Source organism: Puntigrus tetrazona, chromosome 13, assembly GCF_018831695.1.
Source record: "Puntigrus tetrazona isolate hp1 chromosome 13, ASM1883169v1, whole genome shotgun sequence".
NCBI classification, from domain to species: domain Eukaryota; kingdom Metazoa; phylum Chordata; class Actinopteri; order Cypriniformes; family Cyprinidae; genus Puntigrus; species Puntigrus tetrazona.
The window spans coordinates 5,982,133-6,009,530 of NC_056711.1; the positions used below are offsets into that span (position 1 = coordinate 5,982,133).

At 38.3% G+C, this 27,398-nt stretch overlaps 2 protein-coding genes across 3 annotated transcripts; one reads left to right on the top strand and one right to left on the bottom strand.

Annotated features, from left to right (window-relative positions):
* The first annotated feature begins 385 nt into the window (after nt 1–385).
* commd8 (COMM domain containing 8) lies at nt 386–3,826 on the top strand. Its single transcript, XM_043254562.1, has 5 exons — nt 386–597; nt 1,291–1,446; nt 1,565–1,717; nt 1,827–1,982; nt 2,581–3,826. The coding sequence occupies exons 1-5, from the start codon at nt 553–555 to the stop codon at nt 2,599–2,601; spliced, it is 531 nt and encodes a 176-aa protein (XP_043110497.1). The 5' UTR covers nt 386–552; the 3' UTR covers nt 2,602–3,826.
* A 1,173-nt stretch (nt 3,827–4,999) lies between these two features.
* Nucleotides 5,000–27,398, bottom strand: gabrb1 (gamma-aminobutyric acid type A receptor subunit beta1). 2 transcript variants are annotated; one of them, XM_043255924.1, is made up of 9 exons: nt 26,608–27,398; nt 26,186–26,277; nt 25,987–26,054; nt 16,359–16,579; nt 11,157–11,239; nt 7,968–8,102; nt 7,215–7,367; nt 6,847–7,097; nt 5,000–6,253 (listed from the first exon to the last, which is right to left on the bottom strand). In XM_043255924.1, the coding sequence occupies exons 1-9, from the start codon at nt 26,709–26,711 to the stop codon at nt 5,906–5,908; spliced, it is 1,455 nt and encodes a 484-aa protein (XP_043111859.1). In that variant the 5' UTR covers nt 26,712–27,398; the 3' UTR covers nt 5,000–5,905. The 2 variants fall into 2 exon arrangements, with proteins under 2 accessions (XP_043111859.1, XP_043111860.1); XM_043255925.1 differs by lacking the exons at nt 25,987–26,054; nt 26,186–26,277 and having other exon boundaries at nt 26,608–26,713.

The following is a 27,398-nucleotide window of genomic DNA, read 5'->3' on the forward strand; positions in this document are numbered from 1 at the left end:
CAACACTCTCTTTTTAACGCATGATCATGCTTTGGGGATAGGAATCAAAAGAGTCCCAAATTTACATAACCTTAATTAACTACCAGTATTTCCAGGGATTTAAAAAAATATATAGAATTTACGAATAGCACATATTCTACTTAAGAATAAGTTGTTTTTTAAGGTGTGGGAAACGTTTTTAACAAAAATCATTTTTTAAATTGTGTGAAATTGCGCAAAAATATATTTATTTTAAATCTGTATCTAATTTCAAATGTTCGCTGTTAATTTATCATTTCGAACTTTTATTTTGAAATTGTATGAAGGACCACTTCCGGTTGTTTTTTTGACGTTGTGTAAATGGGACACAATTTAAATAGTTAAGATTGCAACACGTACATTTAATTAGTATGTAAAATGATTCGTTAATAAATAGCCACCATGGATGTGTATCTTAGATCTATGATCCTAACAGTGTGCAGCGCAACATCCTGAAGACTCGACAGAAGACGAAGTCACGTGACATCTGATCAGCTGACATCATTGACGCTGAGGAAGACGGCTGATAGCATTATGATAAAATTTCTCGAAAAATTACCGTCTGAAGAATGCCCCAAAGTAAGTAACAGCAGTTTCCAACTCGTAATATCATTTAGAAAATAATACATATGATCAAATAGATGCAGTCGTTCTGTTCTCATGTCAGTAGCATGCCATCAGTTTCAGAAAACAAACATGATGCTCGTAATAATATTGTTTTTTCACTCATGTTGTTTAATTTAAGCCGTATAATTTATGGAAACAAATTTAAACCAGATACTGCTATTGGATAATTAATTTCTGACTTGAGTATCATTTACCTCAAAACAACTTGAAATATTGTTTACACAGACATGTGATTACAATTGCGGTAAATCTGTAAAAAACATTTTAAGTTTTATATTTACACAATAAACTAAAATTATATACAATTATGAAACTTAGCATTTGCAGTTCAATGTTGCAATTCAACAGTAACTATGTTTATGAGTTCCCGTTCATTCACTTCCTTGACCTACATTCCCTGTCCTTACTCGGACTCAAACCCACGAAGTTCAAGTTACGACTTTTTAATCAAAGCAGGTTACCCACGACTGAATTACCCTTGAGCTAGGCACAGAGATACTGTGTGCTATGGCAAAAGTTTGCCCACTGCTCTGGGTGTGTGTTCCCTACTCGTCTGTGTGTGTGTGAGCACTTGTATGGGATGAACACAAAGGACAAATTCACAAGTATGGTTTGCAATACTTCAACTCCTTTTTGCACTGTCAGCTCCTGCACAGGGTGGTGGATGGGGTGTGCGGCCGCAGTGGACCGAGGCGGACAGATTACGGTGAACGGTGGAGTCTAACAGAGTGGGTGGAGTTAACGAACACTCTCTCCTCTTTTATCCGCTTTGCTGTGGGAAGGGGCTGTTCAGATCAAGAGGCGAGTAGATGAATCTGACCAGACATATAAACATGTCTGACTGTGTACAGAATCGAGTCAGTGTTCGAGCAGATTTATTGGTTGACTAAACGTGCCTATTTTCCTCACACGTCTGAAGATCCAGGAGCTGTTGAGCGAGTTGGACACGGCCCATGCTGAGGCTGTTCTCCAGTGTGTACACTCCAGGTCTGAAGAGATCAGGCATGCTTTGGTGGACAGAACCAATGGCATCTCAAGCACACAGCTTCAGGATTTCAACTGGCAGTTGAAGGTGCGCCAGGCACATACCAGCACACAACATTAATCATAGCAATATGAACATATATTGATTTTCCCTTTTGTTGGTTGCTTTCTTACTTCCTCCTTCCATCTCATTCTAGCTGGCGTTATCCAGCGACAAGCTGTCCGCTTTAAACACTCCTCTGCTAAATCTCAGTCTGGACCTGAAGGAGAATGGAATTCAGAGATCAGTGAATATAGAAATGAACAAAGAGGAGCTGCAGACTCTCATCAGTGCACTAGAGGCTGCTAATAAGGTAATGCTTCAAGGAATAGTTCATTCATAAATTAATGTTTACTCACCCTCAGGCCATCCAATGTGTAAATGAGTTTGTTTGTTAATCAAACCGCTGATTATAAAACGTCACAATAATTCAGAAGTAATCTCTAGTCATCCATCAGTGAAGGACTGTTTGTGAGCAACTACTTTAATCATGAAACTATTTTTCATCTACAAACCATTGGTTTCGATAGTCGATCATCTATATCGGGGGTCTTCGGCTCCCTCCAGAATTTGACACCCTTGATCTATATATATATATTTTTTTTTTTCAGGGACAAACTCTGAATCAGTAGAGCAGGAGTAGGCAACGTTGTCCTGCGGAGTTTAGCTCCTACCCTGAAAAAACACTCACCTGCCTATAACCCTAGTATCCTGAAGACCTTGATAAGCTTGTTCAAGTCTGTTTGATTAGGGTTGGAGCTCCACAGGACAGTGGCTCTCCAGGACAGCCGTTGCCTACCCCTTCAGTAGAGAAACATGCAAAGATCAAGCAGGAGAAATGTTGAATGGCCGTTAATAGACAATAGCAGCACCTGTGCCTAATTCTCCTGGCATTATGTGTCTTATTCTAGGTTGTGTTGCAGCTGAAATGAAGATGGCAGCGAAAGATGGTTCTGTGCCATCATACTTTCATAGAGAGGATTTCTGAGCTCTGAATTATGAGACGATGCCTGAGCAAACGGAAACCCTACGGACAGAACTGGGAACCTGCCGGTGACTCTTCTGAGGTCTTCACGAAGGACTGAATGTTATTGTTCAAGCTCCATCAGCATGGACCACCGATGACTTGAAGTGGTGGCAGGGTCATTTTGAGGCTGAGTATTTTGCACTATGAGAAGCTAAATGCCCGAAACAGATCTTGCTTCTCGGTTCTCCATGAAATTCGAATGCATTTTTATTTCACACCCCAAACGGTTGACTTTCTAAATAAAGTAATTAAAAACATTAAATGTCAGCACTTGAATGGTGATTTCTTCCTTTCTGAAAATGCAAGTTAACATAATGACTAATAGGCAGAGACCCTCAGACTTTTCAACACGATCATGTGACACAGCTCACTTGTAATCCTGAATTTCAGGTTTGGTGTGCACATGTTAAAGAGGACTAAATGCTGTATGAACGGAATTTTGTCTTCATTACTGTAGGATCATCTTAGGTCCATTCCATGAAGAACCGTGGGTGACTGGTTTGACACTTTTTTTATTTTTAGTAATTTTTTAGTTAGTTCATCATTGATTATTAGTCTTCCCAGATCACAAAAACACCATGTGGTAATGCAAAGGGGAAAAAAAGGAAATGGAGTACAAAAATCAGATCTGCACATTATGCTTGGTGAGATATTTTATTTGAATTCATTCAAAATGTCTATGATTTAAAATAAAGTATCCTTAAGAACAACTGGTTGCAGTCCTATGATTAAATACATAAACTCAAATACAAACACCCTGTCTGGTTCAGTGACAGTAAATTCTCCTTCAACATACTTGTGCACTGGCCTATAGCATGAGTGCAATTACAGAAGTCATACACGGATGATATGATACTGTTTTTAAAAATACTTTTTCCTTTTTTTGGCATTTGCTGTTGTAGGCATCTCAAGCCAAAAACACCATGTATGAATGATAGATGGCCTATCAAAAGTTAAATATGACTTCACTTTTATGTGTATGTGCGTGTATTCATGCTGATTCTGGCTGGAGCGTGAATATGCTTTGTTTTTACATTGCCAGTCTTTGATTAGCATTAATGGAGAATTTCGTACTGAGCAGCTCATGTCCCAGTCAGATTGAAACAAAGAGTTGCAATGCAAGCAATTTATTTACATGCCAAATGCATTTTGTGTGTATTTCTAATATTATACTGAATATTAATGCAGGGCGTTGGAAAAGCCCTTGAAAGTACCTTTAATTTCGATTATCTATGGCACCCTTAAGTAATATTTGTTCTATAGAAAAGTGGAAATCCGTTCAGAATATTTCTACTCTGCTGTTGTATGTTAAACCCTGTAAAATACATGTTTTTGTTTTTTAAAGGCACAAGTTCAGCCATTAAGAAGAAAAATCTAATTTGTTATTAAGTCCTATTAGCCATTTTGGTGAGCTTGAATAATATATAACTCACAGTGAATAGCACAGTTTAAAGCTAAATGCAATTGTGAAAGGTAAATACTGTGAAGTCACTTCCTATATAAATAGTTATAACTACATCCCTAAAACAATGCCCATATCTAAAATCATAGCTACATTTCGATTGCAATAATGTTAGGAATACTGAGTCGAATACTGAACAACAGGAACTGATATATCACTTTCCTGAAACCGTTTTGTCCTTTAAGCTCTTGCTAATGAATCTGGATTTTATATTTTGGGCTTTACAGTATAAAATTCAACTGCTGCTATGAATGAAATATGCGGGATTTGTTGGTTCGTAAGAAAACGTAGAGAAAAACATGATGACATCATTCATCTTTCAATACCTGATATGTTTTAATGTACAAATTTACACACTGTGAGGACTCGTATCTTTAAACTCGTATCCTGCTTGTCATCATGTGTCGTCATGCTGATACATCCGTTTCTGGCAGGCTGACTTCATTTGATAATAGAGAAAAGTGTGTTACATATAGACAGATAATATTTGTTGAAGTGTAGTCTTAACCAAGCCCTATAAATACTGTAACCCAAATGGTGAGCTTTTTTGCCCATTTCTTAGTAGCAGAGTTATTAAAGTATTACTAAGACAAACAGGTTTAATCTACAGTATGTGATGTGTCTAAACTGGGGCAGAAGGTTTTCGTTTTAAAGGAATGTTCCAGGTTTTCGTTCAAATTAAGCTCTTCAAATTATTTGAGGGCTCTAGAGGTAAACAAACTCTGGACTGTATTTGACTGCTGGATAATTCCCTCCCTTCCGGCATGTACTAATTTGAACACTCCCTGTGACTATAAGCACTTACACTGTCTGTTTGTCTCTCTAAAAAAATGAAGTACTCTCAATTGTCGCTTTGGATAAAAGCGCCTGCAAAATGACTAAATGTAAATGTAAATGTAAATGTACTTGTGAAGTACTATGAAGTACTACAGCGAGTTCAGGTATCCATGAGCATATCAATATGAATAACTTGTGGTGGTATTGTTATTTCAGTTGTCTGGCACATGTACTTCCATTGTAAGTGTCTTACTGTAGCCACATTTTAAATACTAATACCAGGAATACCAGACAGTATTAGACACTTCACTAATCTTCCTAAGCATTTGCCAGGGTCATATTGACCTCAAACAGAAAAAAAAAATCACTCTACTAAATGACTATTGGTTTTCTACAAAAATACCCAAATGCTTAGAACACAAAGTACCAGACAAAAGTCACTTGTAATTATTTTCCAAATTGCAATTATTTATTATAAAATAATTATTCAAAACTATTTTCTGTTGTAATGAAATTTATATCACATAAACCAAGAACATCCCTTTAAGACCTTCAGTCCTCCGATATATGCGAGATGGATGATGAACACAACTTCCAAATGCTGTTTTAAAGATTTAAGCTCGTCTACAGCTGCAGGTCAGTCGTCTCTACGAAAAAGCCTTTTTCTCTCCATTGTGAAGCTGTACTTTCTGCAGTCAGTGAAACTGATCCTGCAGGAGCAAAGTGCAAAAATCTGTGACATTTTTAAACTAACCTTTGTGACAATCTACATTAAACAGCTTTAAAAGTTGGGTAGTTAGTCTTATTTAAAAATTATAACATATGATATATTCTTTATAGTTTAATAATTTACAGAGAAATGCTACCTACAGAATGCACCTCCTCCTCCTGTCTGACTGACAGTCAAAGCCACGAGGGTAAGAGAGCCTGACCTGATGTGAGAATGGCTGGGTCGAGTCAGTGCTGCTCCCTAGTGGACATAATACAACCAGTATACTAAGTTGAAGAAGGTGTAGGTGATGGGAAAGATGACACGTGACCACTTGTCGATGGCGTTTACGTCTGTCAGGTCTGGAATCTTCACCTTTAGCTGAGCGGCTCGCCTCCTTAGACGACTCTTTTTTCGTGCCATTGGCCTCTCGACAGAGGCAGTGGGCCGGCCGTAGAGGTCCCGACCTGTAAGGGGCTTACGGTATTGGATGCTGGCGCTATCATAAGAGAACATGGTGTTCCTCGGGTCCCCAAGAGCCCCTAACATCTCTGCTCCGCTAAGGCGCAGGTCAAGGTTTGTCAGGGGAATGTTTCCATGGACATCAACCTTGGGAGGAGGAGATAAGCAAAGGAAAGAAGTAAGCTTGGCGGTAACTGTTTTACTGTGCAAAGAGAAAATTAATTGGTGCACCTCGAAGTAAATGTAGAACAGGTTAAAGGGTCAAAAACCCACCTAGGGATGCACCGATATTTTTTCAGAACTGAATCGATCTGATCTGAGAATCTGCCGATACTAATACCGATCCACTTTTGTGTTAAACACAATCTACTAAATATTGAAAACTTAATTTGAATAAAAATACATTTAAAAATATAAAATATCTAGATCTATGACAAAATATTATTATAAACTAATTGAAATTCGGCAGCAAAACTTGCTATAGAAAAATCATAAGTGCACAATAATTTTATCAAATCTAAACATTTAATAAAATGACATTAAAGGTTTAATGGGGAACAAATATAAGTGAATAAGTGTAAATATTAATCTGTACCTATCATTGAAGGTTAACAATAACAGAATAGTTTATGCAAAATATAGGATTTATATTTTGTACTGATATCCGATCCAGCAGAAAATGTCAGTATCGGAAACCGATACCGATACTGAGTATCAGATCGGTGCATCCCTAGACCCACCTGAACTTTGTTACTCTCCAAGCGAATCTTTTCATTGTTGCTTTTTGCAGCCTTTTCTGCCACTTTCTTCTGTAAGTGTGGACCACGGCCGAAGAATATGTAGTTGACGAAGGCATACTCGAGCAAGGCCAGGAACACAAAGACAAAGCAGCCCATCAGATAGATGTCTATGGCCTTCACATAAGGGATCTTAGGTAAAGTCTCCCTAAGATGAGTGTTGATTGTGGTCATAGTCAGAACGGTGGTGATTCCTGAAGAGAGTCGGTGTTATTTAGAAACTGGTTGACATCAGAAGTCAGTTCACAGTAAGGAGTAATGGAGAAAACGAGGTGAAGAGAAAGCACAGCGAAAGGGACACAAACACACACCTAGCGCAACTCTTGCAGCGGAAGCATCATAGTTGATCCAGAAAGAAACCCAGGACAGGATGGTGATCAATGTTGAGGGCATGTAGGTCTGCAGGATGAAATAGCCAATGTTTCTCTTCAGTTTAAAACTGAGAGAAAGACGAGGATATGACCCTGAAAGTGAGAAATGAAAGTACTGTCAGTGTAGTACACAAAAACACATTCGTATGAGAAACCTTACAGTACACTAGCATTCAAAGAGTCAGTTTTTTATACTCAACAAAGCATTTATTTCCTCTTAAATAAAGTAATGTTGTAAAATATCATTACTATTTAAAGCAACTGTTTACTATTTGAATATCTTTTAAAATTACATTTATTCCTGTGATGCCAAAGCTGCCAGTCTTCAGTATCTTTCAGAAATCGTTACAAGTACGCTGATTTGATGCATATTTTTTAAGTATCTTTCTTTCAGAATTGTTCAATGAATAGAAAGTTTAAAAGAACAGCATTTATAATAAAACATTAACATTTTCTTTTCTGTCACATTCCGATTTTAACGTATCCTTGCTGATTAAAAGAATTCATTTCTTTAAAAAAAAATCTTTCCGACGGTACAGTATACATTGCGGTTGGTTGATTAACTTTTTAGATTCAAAACAACTTCATCTGAAAGTATTCTTGGCATACAGTAGTTCTGAAGGACAGAGGAGGGCTGACTCATCTTCAAAGAAAGTCCATTCATCTCATGATCATGCAGGGAGCGCACTGTACCTGTGGCAAACACCGCTTTCGTGGACAGTGTTTTATAATCAATAATAGAGAATTGCGGCAGCTCAATGTTGTCCACCCCCGTCACCGAACTTCCTCCTTGCCAGTAGAACTCAATGTCATCTGTGGTGTAGCCATCTGAGACAAAAGAGGGTTCGGAAACATTCAGAAATACACACATAATCACAGAACAGCATGGGAAAAGCTGCCTCTCTCACATTCCCACAGTCTGTGTTGTCAGTGGTGTAAATCAGCATGTGATTGCAGTGAGAACACTTCTGTGAGAGGTCTGGTCCAGGTCTAACTGACAAGATTGTCCCTGCAGACTCTCTGCGCTTATCTCCAGGAGAGCACAGTACTGCAGAACATTAAAGCTTAATTAGAGGATGAAGTCTTGTGATAGTCAATTCTCCCTGTTCTTCATTAAGTTCAATCAAAAGAAACATCAGCCTAGAGTCCTGAGTGACTGAAGCACAGCGATAATCCTCATGAAGGTCTACTCTTCCCGCTCAGCGATGCTCTCTGAATTTTTCAGTCATTTGAAGTCCTCTCCTCTTTAATGTTTGAATCTGACATTGCAAGTCAAATTTGTGATTTTTGATTAAATCTTGCAAGTGGGTGTCCCATGGCTGTCCCAAAACGATTGTAAGCCTGGTAACTAACAAAATAAGAGTGTATTGTTGCGTAATGTAAACTGATATTCAAATCACTTGTACTAAAAATACTACATTTAAATATTAAGTCAACTAACAAAAACATTCAGTAGCTGTTCCACATTTTGCATTAAATTGTTGTATTATTTTCTTCCTACAAGCGTGTAAAAAAATCCAATGAAAGATCTAAGCATCATCTGAGTTTCTCAAAAAGCACAGTGTGATTAACCATACTGCATATGCTTATATATATATATATATATATATATATATATATATATATATATATATATATATATATATATTAGTGCTCTCAAATGACTGATTATATATGTATGTGCACTGTGTATATTTTTTTTATGTATACATAAATACAGTATATATTTAGAAAATGTACATATATTTGGTAACACTTTATATTGGATGTGATTAATCGTTTGACAGGACTAATTTCAATATACATATATGAAATGAACAGCCGCTTAAAATTAAATGCAATTTTTTACCTACCTGGTTTGTTTTAAGGGATATTTTGCATCAATGTTTATATCACTAGAAGATATTTTGTGTCGTTTGGTCTATACAAGTAAAGTCAGTAGTAATATCATTCTTAATAAATATTTTAATGGCCCTTTTTTTAAAACACGAGGGGGAATACATGACATAAGTTTCATTTTTGAGTGAGAACACTCTACTAAAGTATTTCTTATATTACAGTGAGTCTGATCTTGTCTTGTCCCATGGATGATGCGTATGTGATGAAGGTGGCATGGTTTATGTCTACCGTGTGAAAGTGACATGGTTTATGTCTGCTGTGATGTTGTGGTTTCTCCTTCATGCTGTGATATGCATCTCAGAGCTCTGACATGACAGCAGCCTCACAGGGCTACAGCTGTCTGCCCAACAGAGCAGACACCCAATTACAAACACTGTCTGTCACACCGAGAGAGACAAAGTGCAAAAGAGATGGAGCAGAGGAGATGAAAGAGAGCAAAAAAAAGAGTGACAGAGTAAGACAGTCACACAGACTAAGAAAGATGAAACAGAGAGATTAGTCAGCACAGCCAGATTCTCTGCAGGTGTTTTTCATGATAAATGAGATGATGCATAAATGCATTATGATTACACAACTGATTGCACCAGTATTTTTGCTGCATTGTCATGCAACTGTTGCTTGCAATTGCATGCAAATAGAGAAATTTCAGCACCTTATGTAATACTTTTGGGGAAAACTGGACTATCATGTTGGTAGGATCTAGAATGTATTAGTGGTGTTTCTCTGCATTCATTCTATATATACAGTATTTTAATGCAGTTCATAAAGAGTACTGTGTTAACTGTAAGAGGCCATTTTTTCTTCCTAAGGACAAGCTTGAATTACTATATTTACTATATTATTTATATTTACCTCTTCAGATATGATGCCATTCACACAGGATGTGTTCATATTGCTAAGAACAGCAAGTTGGAAATAACACTAGTGCAGGAAACCCTCAATGCTTCAGACGTGTGTCTTAAAGATGCTGAAAAGGTGTAATGCAAAAGCTTGAAAAATTAACTAGTCACGTCTAGTTTCACAAACTGTAGTAACTGTCACACAAAAGTACTGGGTAGCAACTAATTACATGTCATCTGGATTATATAATCAGCTTTCAAAATTTAAGTACTTGTATTTAAATTATATTACATTTTAAAATTGTCATAACCAGATTATTACTTTATGAATTACATGATTATATACTTACACAACAGCAGTAAACTATTAAAAATGTATTGATTCTTTTTTAAATTTCCATTTCTAGACATTTCTAGAATAATTTCATTTCTAATCTGTCATACTAAACACAGACAAAAAGAAAAAAAAAGTTCAAGGAATTCTTTATATCAGTATGGCACTTTTAATGGTATGTCTGTTCTTTGATCTGTTTTTAAGACACTTTTGTCAATTTTTCACTTCTGCATATGGATAATTTTGGAGCCCTTTTTGCTCTCGTTGGATTTTACTGTATTATTTCTGTAAATAATGAACATGACATTGGAAGACTAATTCGTTCTCTGTTTTGCCTTATTTTCAGATGTTTGATTCAATCACAGGTTCCTCTTTTGTTATACTGAGGGTTCCCTCGGGTTAGTAGAACATATCTGCCCATGCACACTCTTCAAAAACAAAGCGTTCATTTTCATGACAAACTAAAAGATTTAAAAGAAATTTGCTTAAATGAAAGATTGTACGGCAAGAGTGTTCAAGAGCATGATCTATATTCACATCATATTAACTAGAACCTATACTTCTACAGAGCTATAGTCCCAAACACACATCTTTCTGACTGTTTGTGAATATTCCTTGGAACTATTAATCTAAACAAAATACTGATTCAAAAGCCACTTTTTGTCTATTCATTGTTTTCATCAGGTACAAAATTATAATGAATTTGAATTATCTTCATATAGGATTTTTACTGATATATGTAATAAATAGTGTCTAAGCCAACTGCGTTATTCATGGTCGTTAAAGGTTAAACTACAAACTTGCACTTACAACTTTCAATCTCCAGCGTGCAGTTCTGCTCATCCAGCGGGTATCTGCGCAAATCCATCATACAAGCAGCTGTGGTAGTTATCCTACAGATATAAGGTAAGAAACAACATGACACAGTGCTATTATAATCATGCAGTTGCTTATTGGATATACAGTAACAGTAAGTGCGAGTCCGACTGATCCATTATTTAAAAAAATGTGAACTCTGTCCAGATGTCAAAGAAGGCAAGTGAAACATTTAAGCTGTACATTTCAGAGCAGATGGTGTTACAGCCACCTGCTTCCACCTGCAATAAGATTTATATTCAAAGCACTGGCTGCTCAGGAAAGCTTTGCAGAACTTTAATTCATGCTGAACTAATATTGATTTGACAAGCACGTGTACTTCTTCATAGAACAAAATAACAAATGCAATCATCTTCCAATCAACCAGCGTTAAGAGAAATAGATGCAAGTACTTGGCTGATAATACACACTAATATTTGCTTATCGTTTATTCACGTGTCATTGAAACGTTCTCTCACAAGCTGATGTATAAACATCACTGCAGAAACACTGCGTTCCTTATATCATTCTTGTGTTTCATCCCTCTTTATTCCTCTCCTGTGTAATTGCCTTAACGCCGTCTCAGTCATGTCTGCAGCCCCTCTTTGAAATGCCTCTGGCTGGATCTTAATTACGCTGAGCTTTAATTAACACGGAAACACACACGCGGTGGCCTTTCAGTGCGTGACTGCTGCACTTTTAGACAACTTATGATAGAACTGCTTCTTCGTTCTGCAGTCCTGGATGAGTCTTGGCATAATGCACTTTTTCCTATCAAAAACACAGAGCGAAAAATACACATTTCTTTTCCAACCCTACAAAAACACACTTTATTTTTACCTTATTATACTGTATTGTTTTTCTGAGGGGCAGAGAGATGGTTATCTAATCAGTTATCACATATATTTATAGGCACACTCATAGGTGCACACTGCTATAGAGAAGCACATGTCCATACCCCTCAGGCATAGTACATTAGATATAAATTATACAGTATTGAGCAAGATGGAGAGAGAGGGAGAATTTGGGCCAGAAAAAACCTGCATATCTAACTTGGCACTATGTGGGAAAGCAGCTTTCACTCCACAGTCACTCATGACTTAAATTATTTTTAATATTGATTTAGTAATTAATCAGTATTTTTTATATTTTGCCATTTTTAACGGTGACTACTGAAATTTTACATACCAGAACATCTTGGTTAAGTATGTAACCCTCATTCCCTGATAGAACGAATGGAGACGTAATGTTGTGATGACATACTCTGATTCACTCTGATTAAAATTTCAACACCAATGAAATTTGGCTAGTGGTATTTGCATCCTGAGCCACTCCCTGTCAGGTATAAATAGGTGACAGGTGCAACCACTCATCAGGTATTGCTGAGGAGCCAAGAACAGGCCCCTGGCACTAGGCGATGGTTCGAGGTTGTGGCAAGGGGACATAACATCTCTGTTCCCTCAATCAGGGAATGAGGGTTACATACGTAACAGCGATATTCTCTATCTGTTAGTCACTACGAGTCACGTTATCACGACAGACTGGGGTCCATGGAAAATGCCACAATCTGAGCCCCGTCACAACCACAGCACTGCTGGCAAGCAACTGCATACCAGACAAATGCTGTACAAAGGTCGTAACCTTCCTATCGCCCCAGAGCAAAATCGATGACCTTGGTGCCCACGGGGACCACAGGTGAGTACATCGCTGCTGGAGAGGCCAAGTCACTGTTCCTGAAATAGAAAGATTCTTAAGAGAAAGGAGTCAACAAGAGACTGCTTCAAATTTTGTGACACCGGCCAGCTCTTTCCGGCAATTACCTGTCACCCAACAAACTGGCTCAAAGCTGAGACTGTAAAATCTCATGAATGTGTTTTGTGTCACCCAGCCCACAGCTCTACAAATGTCTGCCAGAGAGGCACTAATGCAAAGGAGGAGGCAACACTCTGTGTGAAATGAGCCCTCACCCCCCAGGGCCATGGCTCGCTTTGAGATTGGTACACCAAGGTGATGGCATCCACTATAAAGTGAACCAACCTCTTCATAGAAACAGCCTTCCCTTTCTGCTGACCACTGTAAAAGACACGTGTGGTCCACATAAACTCTCAGGGGACATAGTGCTTGCAGGTTCACCACTTGATCACGGAAAAATGCTTTCCTAAGGACCAGCTGTTGCAGCCACATACACTTTCAAGTTAAAGGGTGACAGCCTACACTCCAACCTTTCATGCAGCTAAGAAAGCACTACTCCAATCGTGCATCTTTGGAGGTCTTCTTCATGAGAAGAACACCAGTTCGTGAACAGACTCCACTTCAGTGCATAGATATTTGCCTCATAGTGGGAGCTCTAGCCTGAGTGATTGCATCCACCACAGCCTATGGCAGGCCACTCAGGTGGTTCCAAAGATCTGGACAGGGGTGCTAAATGGTGCCGAGCCCCTGAGAGAGGAGGTCTTTCCTCGAAGGGAATGCACCAGTGAGGTTCTGTTGCGAGGAGCACTAGTTCAGGAAACCAAGTCCGAATGGGCCAGTATGGCGCAACTAACAGGACCTTTTCACTGTCCTCCCTGACACTGTAATGCATACTGAAATGCATACTTGCGTAAAGCCTAAGGCCACCTGTGTGCCAATGCGTCCATGCCGAGGGGGCCATTGGTCAGGGAGTAGTACAGCTGGCAGTGGAAGGATTTGCGAGAAGCAAACAGGTCCACCTGCGCTTCCCTGAATCAACTCCAATCAGCCAGACCCTGTGGGGATGAAGTTGCCATTCTCCAGGAAACTTGAATCGTCATGAGAGCACAGTAGCTGCATGATTGAGCTCCCCTGGAATGTGGATGGAGGAGCTCAACAACTTGAGCTGCATCTGATTCCAATTGTCGGGCAAGCTGTGACACGCGACGTGACTGTCGTCCTCCCTGGTCCAACACAGCCCCAGTGTTGTCCCTGCAGACCAACACTTGCCTGCCCTGCAGAAGTGACTAGAAGTGCCTCAAGGCCAGATGCACTGCCAATAGCTCTAGGCCAAAGCAGACGAGGCCCTGTCTAAAGCCCAGAGGCTGCCTGCCCCTTGTATGTGGTGCCCCAGCCCAAAGTGGAGGCATCTGGCATGACAACAAAATGCTGAGACACTTGTTCTAAGGGCACCCCAGGCTGTAGAAAAGCAAGGTCTGTCCAGGGGCTGAATGTGTTACAACAAGCCGGTGTGATGGTCAAGCTGAGTGTCCATGACATGTCCATCTCAGGACTCGGGAGTGTAGCCAGTGGTGGAGTGGTCTCATATGAAGCAACCCAAGTAGCGTGACTGCAGCTGCGGATGACATATGCCCCTGGAGCTTTCAATGGTACCACTGTCCTGCCTCTGAAGGAACTCAGGCAGTTTCCCAGTTGACCTGAAGCCCCAACTGTTCTCGCGACCGGGCCAAAATGAGCCAGTCATTGAGATGAGGAGCCTGATGCCTACTTCCTGTAGTAGGGCAAGGGCTCCCTCTGCAAACTTCATATAGACACAGAGGGACAGAGCCAGCCTTTCTTGAGCACAATGATAAGTAAGGGCTGTAACTTCATTGGCTTGATTGCATCCTTTGCCAGCAGGACAGCAATCTCCTCTGTGCAAGACAGGACCTTGGGCCTGTGACAGAACAGAAAACAAAGGAAACAGAAGATTTTCTGCCTGGCCCTCCTCTCAGGGAAGTGGTGGTGCTTTCCTCACCATCTCCCAAAGTGCAGTCTGTTTTTTCATTAGACAAACATTCTTCATAATATAGCCTAACATGGTGGAACTTTAAGAGTGGGAGAAGCAGGAGAACATTTCAAAAATAAAAAAGGTAGGAGTGAGAGATGACATTTACATCCGTTTGTACAATTAAATTCCTGAAAATGATCTCAGTGGAATTGTATTCTATTTTGGAAGGTGAAGAAGTACATACTAAAAGGATGAAAATAACTGGACAAAGTAAATTATGAAAAAAAAAAAATAATAATAATAATAATAAAAATATATATATAAATTGATAACAATATTTCTTGTGACACTGAAGACTGGAATAATGACAATTTTGCTTCACATGAATAAATTACATTTTAAATAAACAATAATATTATGGTAATATTGTTTTTACTGTATTTTCTGTATTTCCTTCAAAAACATCATTACACTCAAACTTTGGAACAATAGTACATATAATTTACAAAGGATTTACATTTTCTGTTCTCTTACAAATGTATTTGTATTTAGAACTATTTATGACAAACTATTTCCTCCCTAGATCCAATGAAGGGTCCAGATTCTGGCTTTGCTCTCCTAATTGTTCTAAATCTATATTAAGTCTGGAATACACTCCACAACTTTTAAAATCAAAACAGAATTTAAAACACTGGGCAAACACCATCATACACCTACCAACTTTGTAATAGTCACAGAGGAAAGACTAACCATCATACAATTTAGACTGAGGATCACACCACCAGTTTAGATGTTCTGGTCACATCAAACTCATGTAGAAATGTGTGTCCTGTTGCTAGGAGACGCATGACAAATGAAAACAATATGTGTTCTAAAATCAGCAAAAAATATCAAACATGTCTGTAATCTTCTGACTGAATGGAATCAAAGTCTGAAGCTGAAAAATCGGACCATCATACACTACACAATTTTATATGAATTCTGTCAACTTTTATCCGCATTATCTGCTTATTAGGTTTGACTTATACAAACCAAACTGGAGGAAAAACATGTAGTCTTATATCATGTAGTGTATACCAAAAAAAAAAGATTTGTGGTACCATGAGCCCGGACTGAAAATTTTAAATTGTGCTCTTCCAGAAGGCTTCTACACCAGCTGAGCAACTGCCATTGAGAGACAGAGGATGTTAACAGAATAGCCTTGCTCAACAAGGACAAAGACAGACTCATCTTTCTTTGGTAAACAGAACCTATATTCCCTGACTGAGACAGGATACACATCTCTCACTGGGCTTTAAAAAAAAAAGCACCATCAGGACAGCCAAGGGAATAGGGTCAGCTAAAAATACGGCATACACATGCAGACAGAGATAAATGTAAAGATGCACACACACAAAAGAAGCGAACATTAATCTAATGCATGAGACAAAGACGAAGTGACACAAAAAAAGATGCACAAACACAAACTTACTGACCTGAGGCCGTAGAGCACAGTCCCATCAGGATGCAGGCGAATCATGCGGTTCTTCACTGTGACCCCATGGACAAAAGATTTCTTGTCATTTATAAAGTAAGTATCAGGCACCCAGAGTTGATCAGCCACTCGGTTATCCAAGGTAAGATTTAGAGGAATCCCTGTGTAAGACAGGCGCTTATCACGCCAAGACTGCTGGAAATACATGGTGATGGTATAGTCCTGAAAAAAACACACAGAGCTGTTCATTTAATCAGTTCCGAAGTATTGGAAACCTCACATTAATGCCAGATTAGATTAGAAACAAGTGGCATTTACTGCAAGGAAAGACAGCATAAGCACATATTTTAAATAAAACATATTTGGTTTCAAATGATAAAATGTTACGTTTACAGCTCAAGCTAAAGTCAAAAAGCATTCAAGTGCATCACTGCCTTCAAGCACACATGAAAAACATGGACCTCCTGGCATTCGTTATTAAAAGAATCCCTTCATTCTATTCAGACACCTAACAAGGAAACAGAATTTAAAAAATATATATATTTAACCCATCTACGTCTCAATTCAAAATAAAACAAATTCAATATAAAAATAAATTTCTATCACTTATTTATATATAAAACCAAACATGTTTGTGTTAAATAAAACAAACAATGAGATGAGCGATAAACTGCTACTTATTAGCTATTCTGTACAGATTTAGAATCATCCATTTTTCTAAGAAATGCTTGTGTTGCTTGTTTGGTTCAAGTGTTATTTTAGAGTTAAAATGTGAAAAAAGTATATACAATACATCCAAAAAATAAAAACACTAAATTTTGTAGGTTTCCAGTGGTTTTAAGAGTGAAAACACGCGCATGCTTATTAGCATATCGGCATATGCCAACAAAGCAAATACATACTTGTGCATCTGTGCATCTCGTTCCCCATTTCATCTGCATTTGTAATCTCAGGGAGGACATCTGCATCCTTTTCTGACATATCTAAGTGGATGTCAACCACCTCGAGGCTAAGCTTCCCTTCCCCTCAGCCAAGACCTTGCTAACCCGGTTTTTCTCAGCTGAAGGTCACACAGCCACTGCCTCCAGATGTGTAAAAACACAAAGCATCATCCAAGATGACAAGGTCTCCTTTGCAGACAAAACAACACAATTATAACAACTGCGTGGCCCTGGTGCTTCATGCTCGACAATAACATAAAGCTGCATTCATCATTGCTTTGAGGTCAAGTTAATCAAGTCTGTGAAATCACCAACTTAAATGAAACTAAATGAGATCCCGTTCCAACAGTGCATCCATATTTCAGACACTGCTCTGCTCTCAGTAATTGCCACTTACATGACTGTGCACTTCATTTAGGTTTGCCGTGAAAAGGAAAGAGTCTCTTAAGATCCCAAATGCATTGGGACTAACTGTAAAGTCAAAGGTTAGGCTGAAAAACGCAGCCACATTTGCACAGAGGCTTCTGCTTAAACTCCATCTCCCAGTCGCCACGTCTCTCAGCTGAATAAGTGGTGAAACAAATTAAGTTGAGATCCCATTAAACCAACATGATAAATGAGAGTGAAGGTTAAACAGACAGAGTGGATTCTCCCTGTCTCTCACAGACACTTACAAACCCCTATAAAACAATCACAGCATCTGTCTGTGTCCGTTTTAAGACACGTTTTAGACTGATAGGCAAATAATACTTATGGAGCTAATGCAGTCCAAAATCAACTTTATACATCTTTAAAAGCCATCAAAGATACAGAAAAAAAGATTGCAGCAACTTCTGACTGCATTAAGTCAGAACTAATTACTCCACTTTCTTTTTGTACTTAAAAAAATGTATTTTAAGTTGAGATTTTATCAATTTAGCAACAATTTGCATATTCACTGTTCTCAGAAACAAACAAATATTTCATAATCGTGACTATTCTATTCTGCAATTTATAATATGTTTTTATTTCTTTACTTCCTAACATTCAACGTCAATAAGTATAAATGTTGAAAACAAAGTTCCCAAATGAACGTTAAACTAACAACACATGCAGCATTTATAGTTGTGGACATATCACATCTAATAATCATACAGTGGAGACCCTTTAATATTTACTTGTTAACATTATTGCTGTAAACAATACAAGACAGTTCCATCTCCCGCTGTTCTAGGTTCAACTGAAGAGCGTGAAATCGGTGCTCAATGCTGTACGAGACACAAACTGTGTAAAAATATAACACAACAAATTAAAGAGACTATCTGTGCTGTTGTGGCTAAAAATAAAATATTGACAATACACTACACTCTTAATTAATACAACTTAATGACTAGTATTAATTTTCCTTTTTTTATAAGCATTTAAACAGCACAGTAGATCTAGATATACGTCCTTGTGTTTTAGGGTAGTAACTGTTTAGCACAAGGTGTTGTTTGCTGCAATGCAGTAAAATTTGATCCTATCAATATTAACCCAGGGAATGTGCAACATTTTTCATTAAACATAAAAGGAACAGCAATGGTGATTAAAAATGAAAATAATTTGGATGGATTAGTATTCCCTATATGTTTGATGTACTAAAAGCACTTCAGATGTTTCAGTTGCCCTAAAGGGGTTCAGGTAGGTCCTGTCCCAGCATCACTGCTCCTCCACACTCATCTGTGCTGCAAAGTCTCTGTTAAGATTCTTCTCACAGAGCACACGCACATCATCCAGCACAGTTTGCAGATTTAAAACTGCCTATGTAATCACTTCATAACATGCCTTTGGGGGGGCGGGGGGCGTCCTGAAAACATTTTTCATTCTGAGACGATGTACTGCATGAATCCATGAACCTTAAACTGAAATTTAGAAATGCTACTAAGATGACTCTGATCTTGTTTAATATAACAAGCGACGAGAACTTTTTGATCCTTCAGGAGGGACAGACGATGCATGCGGTTTTGCTCACATTTGATGTTAGGAATAAAAGTATCTATCGTACTTTCTTCTTTTCATTCAGTGAATAATACTTTTGACACACACTACCATTCAAAAGAAGGCTTGATTAGATGTTTTTTTTTAAAAGTCCCTTATGCGCATCAAGGCTGCATTTAACAAATACGGTACAATATCATTAAATACAGTAATATCATTAAATATTATTACAGTTTAAAATGTTTATTTTACTATATTTTAATAATGATGTAAATGTAATGTGTGTAATGTGATATTTTGATTTGCTGCTAAACTAATTATTATTAAACAATTCATTATTATGTGTTGAAAACAGTCGTGCCGTTTAATATTTTTTGTCGATGTTGTCATTTTTTCAGCCTTCTTAGATATATCTAAAGTTTAAAAGAACATAAATTATTTAAAACTGAAATATTGTGCAAGTATTTAAAAGTCTGTCCTTTTCATTTGATTTAAGGCATCCTTGCGGAATAAATTTATAATTTCTTTAAAAATAAATCTTTAAACAGTTGTGTGCTTAAAATAAAATGATGTACAATTTATTTAATAACATTTAATAACATTTATTAACATTTATTTCTGTTATTATTATTCTGTTTCTATGCAAATAGTTCCTAAAACATAAATAATAACAGGTTGAGATCTTACAAACACATTCTTTTTTTAGAAGCTTTGAGTACAGTAAGTTACAATATTTTTGATCGTTCTGAATAATTTTATATCGAAAGATCCTCTTCCTTTTACTTACTTATAAATAAAGAGTATATCAGCCTTTATTTATAAATAAACGACATAACTGCTCTACGGATGGAAACCGTGCAGCCCCATGAAGATGACAACATTTGAGTGTATTTATGTGAGTGCGGCAAAAAACAGAAGACAGAAAGAGAGAGAGGATGGGTGTGCCTCAGGTTCGCTTAGGACAAATGCCTCCTTCAGCTGCTATTATTAGAAGCAGCTGTTGCCCCTGACAACCGCTTAAAATCATCACTCCAGCACCTCAACTTCTTCACAGAGCACCCTGACAGATACACACACAAACAAAAACACAAATGCAAACCCTGTAGGAAATGCACCATCACACACACACACATGTACACACGATGGAGGCCATACTTACTGTATCACAGCCCTATCTGACAGAGCGGTCTAAAATGAACTCATTTCACTGTGCCCATCACACTGAAGACATCAGAGGAACAGAAGAATAGAGGCTGAGAGAGATACTCACTTGAGAGGAACACAACAGGATTAAAAGTAGCGAATAAAAGAACAAAAATTGAAAAAGAGAAAAAAAAAGACACTATGAGACTGAGGACAAGGACAGCTGGAAAGGAAATCTCTGCAAAACAATCTGCTTTGGTTTGCTGCAGAATTAAAGCCAATGTGAATTCAGCCGTTGTTTATTTAGACAACTGCTTTTTTTTATTATTTGAACAGCGTACTTAAAACTAGTGCTGTCATTTTAAAAAAAAATGTTATCACGTTAATCACAATTAATGCAAATTTAAAATACTAGGATTTACCTGTAAGTGTGTTCAAATGAAGAAATGCATGACAAACTAGATTAAGTAAAAAATATAACTTTTTACACCTCGGCATGTTTGAGACATTTTCCTTATTATTCTTCTGTTTTTATTCAGCCATTATCAGTCTCCATACTGCCAATGAAGGATTTTCAAAAGTATTTCTAAATAAATACAACAAAATATTTTCTTGTGACCTTATTTGCAGTATTATGACAAAATTAATTATGAAGACAAACTGCATCTGCATCAGCTGCACTAATCAAATGTAAGTTTTTTGGGTGTTAGTTGGTCATATGTTTATCTATAAGTCAGTGTGCTCCAAAACAGTGACAAAATGTGCATTTCGATAATATAAGAGTTCAAAACTTCAGCTTCTCATCAAATCTTCTGACCAATCAAATTCTCTCTACAATCTAAAGCACCCGCCCCCTGCATTATAATTAGACGTTGAAGCTTCGGCTGAGATTGGTTTCTTGTTCGCAGTGTTAGTATTTTCTGTATGGTGAATGGCACAGAGTGCACAATGAAGGCGATAGGGACCCATTCAGGAAGTTTGCTTTTGATTGGGGCAAATGAGGTCTGCCCATTGTGTCACACGAACCAAGGCAGCGCTCACAGTCTAACTGGACTTTGTCTCCGGTCCAGAGACACAATCAAACGGAGTGAATCATACGCGCGAGTCTGCATTTATTGAACGCTTTTAAAACTACACAGCCTCAGTATGATCATGATCGCTATATTGTTTATTAAGAGTTTCATATTGAATCTAGGGGGAAATCTAAAAAAAACGGCTGTTAAATGCAGCTGTACCAAGCTCAATGGCTTTGGCCAGAGAATATGTAAACAATCGCTATTGGCTATTTGAAAAAGGGGGCGTGGCTGCTCGATATGTCGCGCCATGTCATCCTGTTTAATTTGCGTCACCATATAGAATAACGCTGTGTGGTTTAAGGCACTTCAGTGGACCTTTATGTTGCCAGGTATACATTCTGATTATAATACACATAGGGAAAAGGATCTATATTCATTTTTATTTGTCTATATGTATACTTTGTATAGATATCAGAGGAACAGAACAATCAAGACTGAGAGAGATATCAAACTGCCAAAGTCACATGATTTCAGTAAACCAGGCTTCATTACGTCAAACATTTGCAATGGGGTTTTAAAATCAGTTTTATTGCATTCATCATGTTATTGTTCCACCAGCGGGTGATGCTTGTTTGTGATCCTACAGTATTCATTTTGTGAAGCAGTCAGAATTGAAAAAGTCCCATCACTAAATACATTATAAAAGTAACCCAAAAAACCCGCAACCTCCACACAGCTTTATAATTTTTCCTGCGACAGCATTTTCAAAATAGCCAAACTGTGCAGGTAAACTGCGACCCTGACATCCTGGTTCACTGTACCCTCATCACACAGATAACCTTGCGCAATACAACGACGGCGAGAAGTTAGGGTCAAACTTTATCACACGGTTAATTTGTTTTTGATTAATCGCATGCACTAACATTGACAGCACTACAAAAAAAGTGGTTTAGAAATCATTTTCACTTAGAAATTACTTGTTAATTTCAGAAATAATGGCAAAGTAATGGCAAATAACACACTGAATTAAACATGAAAGTAGTTTTATTGTAAAATATACTCAAACAATCTTTTTTTTTTTTATTAAAAAAGGAATCAATTCATTTGTGTTTAAAAAGTGTATACGTTTTTATTCTTTTTAGAAAATGACCAACTGTTTTGTTAGATGAGATCGTTTTTATTCCTCAGCTGGGAGTCCTTTCAAGCTGCATTGAAACAGCGTTTTATAGCTTTAACCCATTTACCACCACAGAAGTCCACTACATGGAGAAAAATCCTGCAATGTTTTCTTCAGAACTTCAAAAACAGAAAGAAAAGTAAAAAAAAAAAATTATATATTCAGAAATAACATTTTCACAACTTAATGGGAATGTTAGCAAAATGTCCTAATAACATATTTTTAACAGCTAATTTTTTTTTACTATTTTACATGCTATTACAAATGCTTGTTTTTTTCTTTTGATGTAATGCAGATTAAGCAGTTACAATAAGTGCTAGAATGTGGACGGAGAAAGTAAAAGTGAGGTCTATTTTGCTGAAGTCCACACCAGCTGGCATCACACTGCAGCCAAGCAAGAGTCCACTTCTCACACCGAGCATCTTTTACTGCAAACTTAACATGTATCCTCACACTGCAGTCACGACGTGGTGAGCGAGGGCAACTGAGGTAACCAGCAGTGTACATTAACAATCAATGCAGGAGCGTACAAGAGCCGGCTATGAAGCTGTGACAGCACTGAGAACAGCTGACCTTCTGCAATATTCTTATGGGAGCTGCAGTAGATTATCTTTTAGTTTAACGCAGTTTCTAAATTGGCTATTTAAATTCGTTTTTTCTCACTTCTCCGCCAAATCACCTTTCTGTTCTCGTGATAAGGATTGCAGTGCTCTCTGAACCCGTGATTTTCTGTGCTATAAAAAGCAAAGAAAAAGAAAGCGCATCTGTCGATATCTGACACTTCAATCATGAGGCGTTATGAAAATCATGTTGAAGTGTATGTGTGTCTTCATTTCAAGCAAACAAACAGGAGAAAATGGGATGAGAGAGTTTGCAGTGAGGCAAAAAGTGTTCAATACCTGATTTTCTAAAAGCACTTGGGATACACTGATATTAAAATTCTGGCCAATGGCAATAAGCTGATAATTATTTTCATTTAATGGATGATAACCAATAAATCACTGTTATTAAGTTTCTATGCTTATTCGCTTACAATTAAAAACAAACAAGAGTTTTAAATCGTACATGAATTTGGGCATCAACAGTATTCCTGAGCTATTAGTGTTTCTACAGTTTAAGTGAGCGTAACATGAAAGGCAATCTAGATTTTAAAATTAGCTAGGCCTAATTGATTACCCAATATCTGTGAATATATATATAATTTCAGCTAATAATCAGTAAAAGACATGGTAAATGAAAAATTAATACTGTAAACTGGAAAAGTGTTTACCTGACATTTCTATTTCTGCCTGACTGAACCTTTGCAATTATTTTGTAGGTGTATCTTGATCCAGGGATTTTTAATAATATAACCATTAAGATGCTGAATCTTATTTTGAGTCATATTTCTTTTCAGCCTACCTCCCTAAAAATCTCAACAAATTGTTGAAAGCCGCATCTTCTTAATGCAGATACTCCACAGAAATGACATCAAATTCCATACTTAACTTTTGATAAAATCACACGCAAACACTAAAATCTAAATTAATTCTTGCGATATTCACCACGCACAGACAGGTATGAAAAAGCAATCATGAGAAACTGATGAGATACAGATCTTCAAAACAGAGCTTAAGAAGGCTTTAAGACACACCGGACCTTTCTCCAGTGAATGCAGTCAACTCATTTTAGATTTTATGGGAAAGCATATTTCTAGAGAAACAAAATTTCTAGACACAGCGAGTCCTGAAGCAGCTGCTGCAAACGCTAAGTATCTCTCTGCTGCGCCTCACTAACTCCCGCCATCATGTGTCCTCCCTGAAAGGCCTCCCACTTGCGAAAATAATTAATGTATGACAAACCACCACAGAAATGGCTTTTGTTCAGGCCCACTATCCATAATTCACAGAAAAAGCTTTTTCCAGTGTGGCCAAAGTGACACCTTGTCATAACAAAAGTGACAACTTCAACCTTAGACCTGAAGTATCCTAGAAAACCCCCAGAGTGCACCAGCCTTCAGGGTGGCTACACCTGAAGGTTATTTCAGAACACATTTCACTGTTATTCGTACTACTATCAAAAAAGAAAATGATCTGCATTAATCTCCAGCTGAGGAAGATCATCAGAGAGATAAAAAGAGAGCTCACATGTCCTCTGTAGCAGTTATTCTCAAACAATTAATTAATCACATTATATTAAAAATGAATTCACAAAGAAAATATATTTTTTTTCCCCCTCAATGTTTTTTTTTCATGAAAAGAGCATACTGCAGTAGCATCTTTGCTCTTATGGAGTCTTATGAAAAATTAATTGTGGTTAATTATTTTTATCAACAGTCCTAGGGCCAGATTGTGCCAGAGCAAACCCTCTTTAACACTCAAAAACTAAAGTCATGCAACGAAACATTAGCAATCAAAAGGCTAACCCTATCGCATATGCGTCTGTACAAGTTTCTCTTTAAGATACAAAATTTATGGGAGGAGAGTATTTAAATGAACCCGGCAAGGTTAAATGAATGCCGCAGTATTTGCAGTAGTCAGTTTACTTATATTTGCACCATTATTTAATACCCCTAAAAAATATCTTAACCCATTTCGCACCTGTGTTGGCATCGGATTGCTCACACTTGATTTTCATCGGCTCTGCTTGTTTGCAATCTTGCAATAATCATTATGAATGCATCTGTTCTATTTGCACATTGTCATTAGATCGGCAGCAATAGGGCTACGCTCAATAATATTTGCCCTATTTAGTAAATATGGCCTTTAGCTTCTGTTTTAACATTTTTTGTCTTATTTATTAGCAATATATATTACCAATATATTCGAAATATTCGAAATATATTCAAATGATGCAAAGAATGCAAAGAAGTCAAAAAGGTTGAGAAATGCTGCTCTATATACAGCATGCTCATTGGACACGGGCCAGTTCATTTAAGCTAATTACACATCCAACGAACCATTGACCATCATGATCATCTTCATCAAAATCATCTTTACTTCTGTTTCAGAGCGGCACTAAAATCACTGTTGTGTTTTACCATCAACCTACTTCAACCTGTGGGTGCACATATATGGGGTCTTGTGTGCATGTTCCTCACAAAATTGCTTATTTTGTCCTTCTATGCTGAGTCAGAGTAAAGGCTTATGTCAGTTCAGTTCCAATGCCAAAACAATCACAACGCAAAATGAACACAATGTCTCTCTAATCTCACAGTCAGCTGTGCTTGTGTGCATGTGAGCGGGAGAGAAAACTGTAGCCTGTAGCTCTTTCCTGAGTGGACTACAACAGCAGACTCTCTAGTCTATTCACCCACTTTATTCATCACTGCTGCCTTAATAGGTTGTGTTGACAGAGACGTCCCCTTCCGTAATAGCCCACCATCTATTAAACAATCACAGTAGTCTGTAAACTCACCATGTTCACTTCCGACACCATGTCGATACTGGCGATGTCGATACTCATAACGACATCAACCGGAGGACCTGAAAAAAAGCAAATACACACCACAATCTCTCCAACATGGCCTGATGACAGTCAACGATCCATCAAAACGGTCACTTCCATCAGTGAGAATGGAAAAGTGTTTTAAAAAAATCAATATATACGCCTTTACCTCCAAAGTCAGGCCTGAGACGGATGTCGTAGCCTTTGAGTAGTTTATCCACAGTAACTTTGACATATGACATGTTGCTTGGTTCGTTTACGCTGTGGAAGAGCAGTGTGATATTTAAGAAACTGTGACTCAAAGAAACCAGGACTTGAAGGATAGCCAGTGCAGTGATGGTTTAAACTGTCTCATAGGCTGCCCAACCCGGTCTTAGCTGGTCTACCAGCCTGGCCAAGCTGGACTAGCTAGTTCCTCAGCCTAGCCACGCTCATGCTCAGCCCGACCGTCTGAAAAGTGCCCAAACCTCTCTGAAAGCAGCCGATAGGCTGGGAGACCAGCTAAGCCTAGCAAACCATCTTAGGCTGGTTTAACATGGCTCCGCAGAGAATGCAGGCAGACCGATAACACACAAGCACGTTATGTCTTACCTGTGCGCTGGCGGACTACGACCCACCGTCAAAGCCACGAGCACAAGGAGACACAGGATCCCCGCGCGCCAGTGATCCCGAGCGATCAGCATCCCTCTCATCATCGACCGAGAAGCAGCAGCCCAAACTTAGTCTGAAGAAGCGCTCCAGAAAATTCAACTACACCGCAACGCATGCGCGACGACGAGACCAACATCAAAATACTACAAATGCAAAAAAAAAAAAAAAAAGAGCAACTCTAACGAAAACCGAAGCGGCGCGCGAGGCGTTCTTGCGTCTGTCGCGCTCTCCGGTGCTGCTGACGCTGCTGGCGGAGCGGATCAGTATGCCGGTCAGATCCCATCGCCAGCGGGTCACTGGACACGACAGCTCATGGATGGCAGTCCTTCGCGCGTCTTCCTTGTTAATGCCGAGGAGCTGGACGTGCCGTCGCGTTGAGATTATGCGCCTATCCCTTCCCTGCGCCTAAAACGGTTCGGTCTGAGGCAGACAGAGCTGAGTGCGTAGTTTTTGCCGGAGGAGGTGTGTGCACCTGACTCAAGAGCTCTTTCGCGCCATCTTTCAATTTGCGGTGCATCACGCGCCCGAGACAGATTGAATTATTTGTAAGAAACTCGGAAAACGCATTAAAACAGCGGGCACCGCGGAAAAACGCATTAATGTGTGGAGAATAATTAATGTGCAGAGACGGACTGGGCGCGTGACCACTGATGTGAGGAAAGAACAGCCGACTGCGCGTTTGAAGTGTAGCTCGCCACAGCTGTATTTTGATCATTTTTCATCCGTTTTCT

Excerpts from the sequence above, each read along its gene's own strand:
- commd8 (XM_043254562.1), top strand. The coding sequence starts at position 553 with ATGATAAAATTTCTCGAAAAATTACCGTCTGAAGAATGCCCCAAA. Across the intron at positions 598-1,290 it reads CGTCTGAAGAATGCCCCAAA|CTCCTGCACAGGGTGGTGGA; the intron begins GTAAGTAACAGC and ends TTGCACTGTCAG. Across the intron at positions 1,447-1,564 it reads GGGGCTGTTCAGATCAAGAG|ATCCAGGAGCTGTTGAGCGA; the intron begins GCGAGTAGATGA and ends ACACGTCTGAAG.
- gabrb1 (XM_043255924.1), bottom strand. The coding sequence starts at position 26,711 with ATGATGAGAGGGATGCTGATCGCTCGGGATCACTGGCGCGCGGGGATC. Across the intron at positions 11,240-16,358 it reads ACTGTGCTCTACGGCCTCAG|GATAACTACCACAGCTGCTT; the intron begins GTCAGTAAGTTT and ends TTATATCTGTAG. Across the intron at positions 8,103-11,156 it reads CACGCTGGAGATTGAAAGTT|ATGGCTACACCACAGATGAC; the intron begins GTAAGTGCAAGT and ends CTTTTGTCTCAG.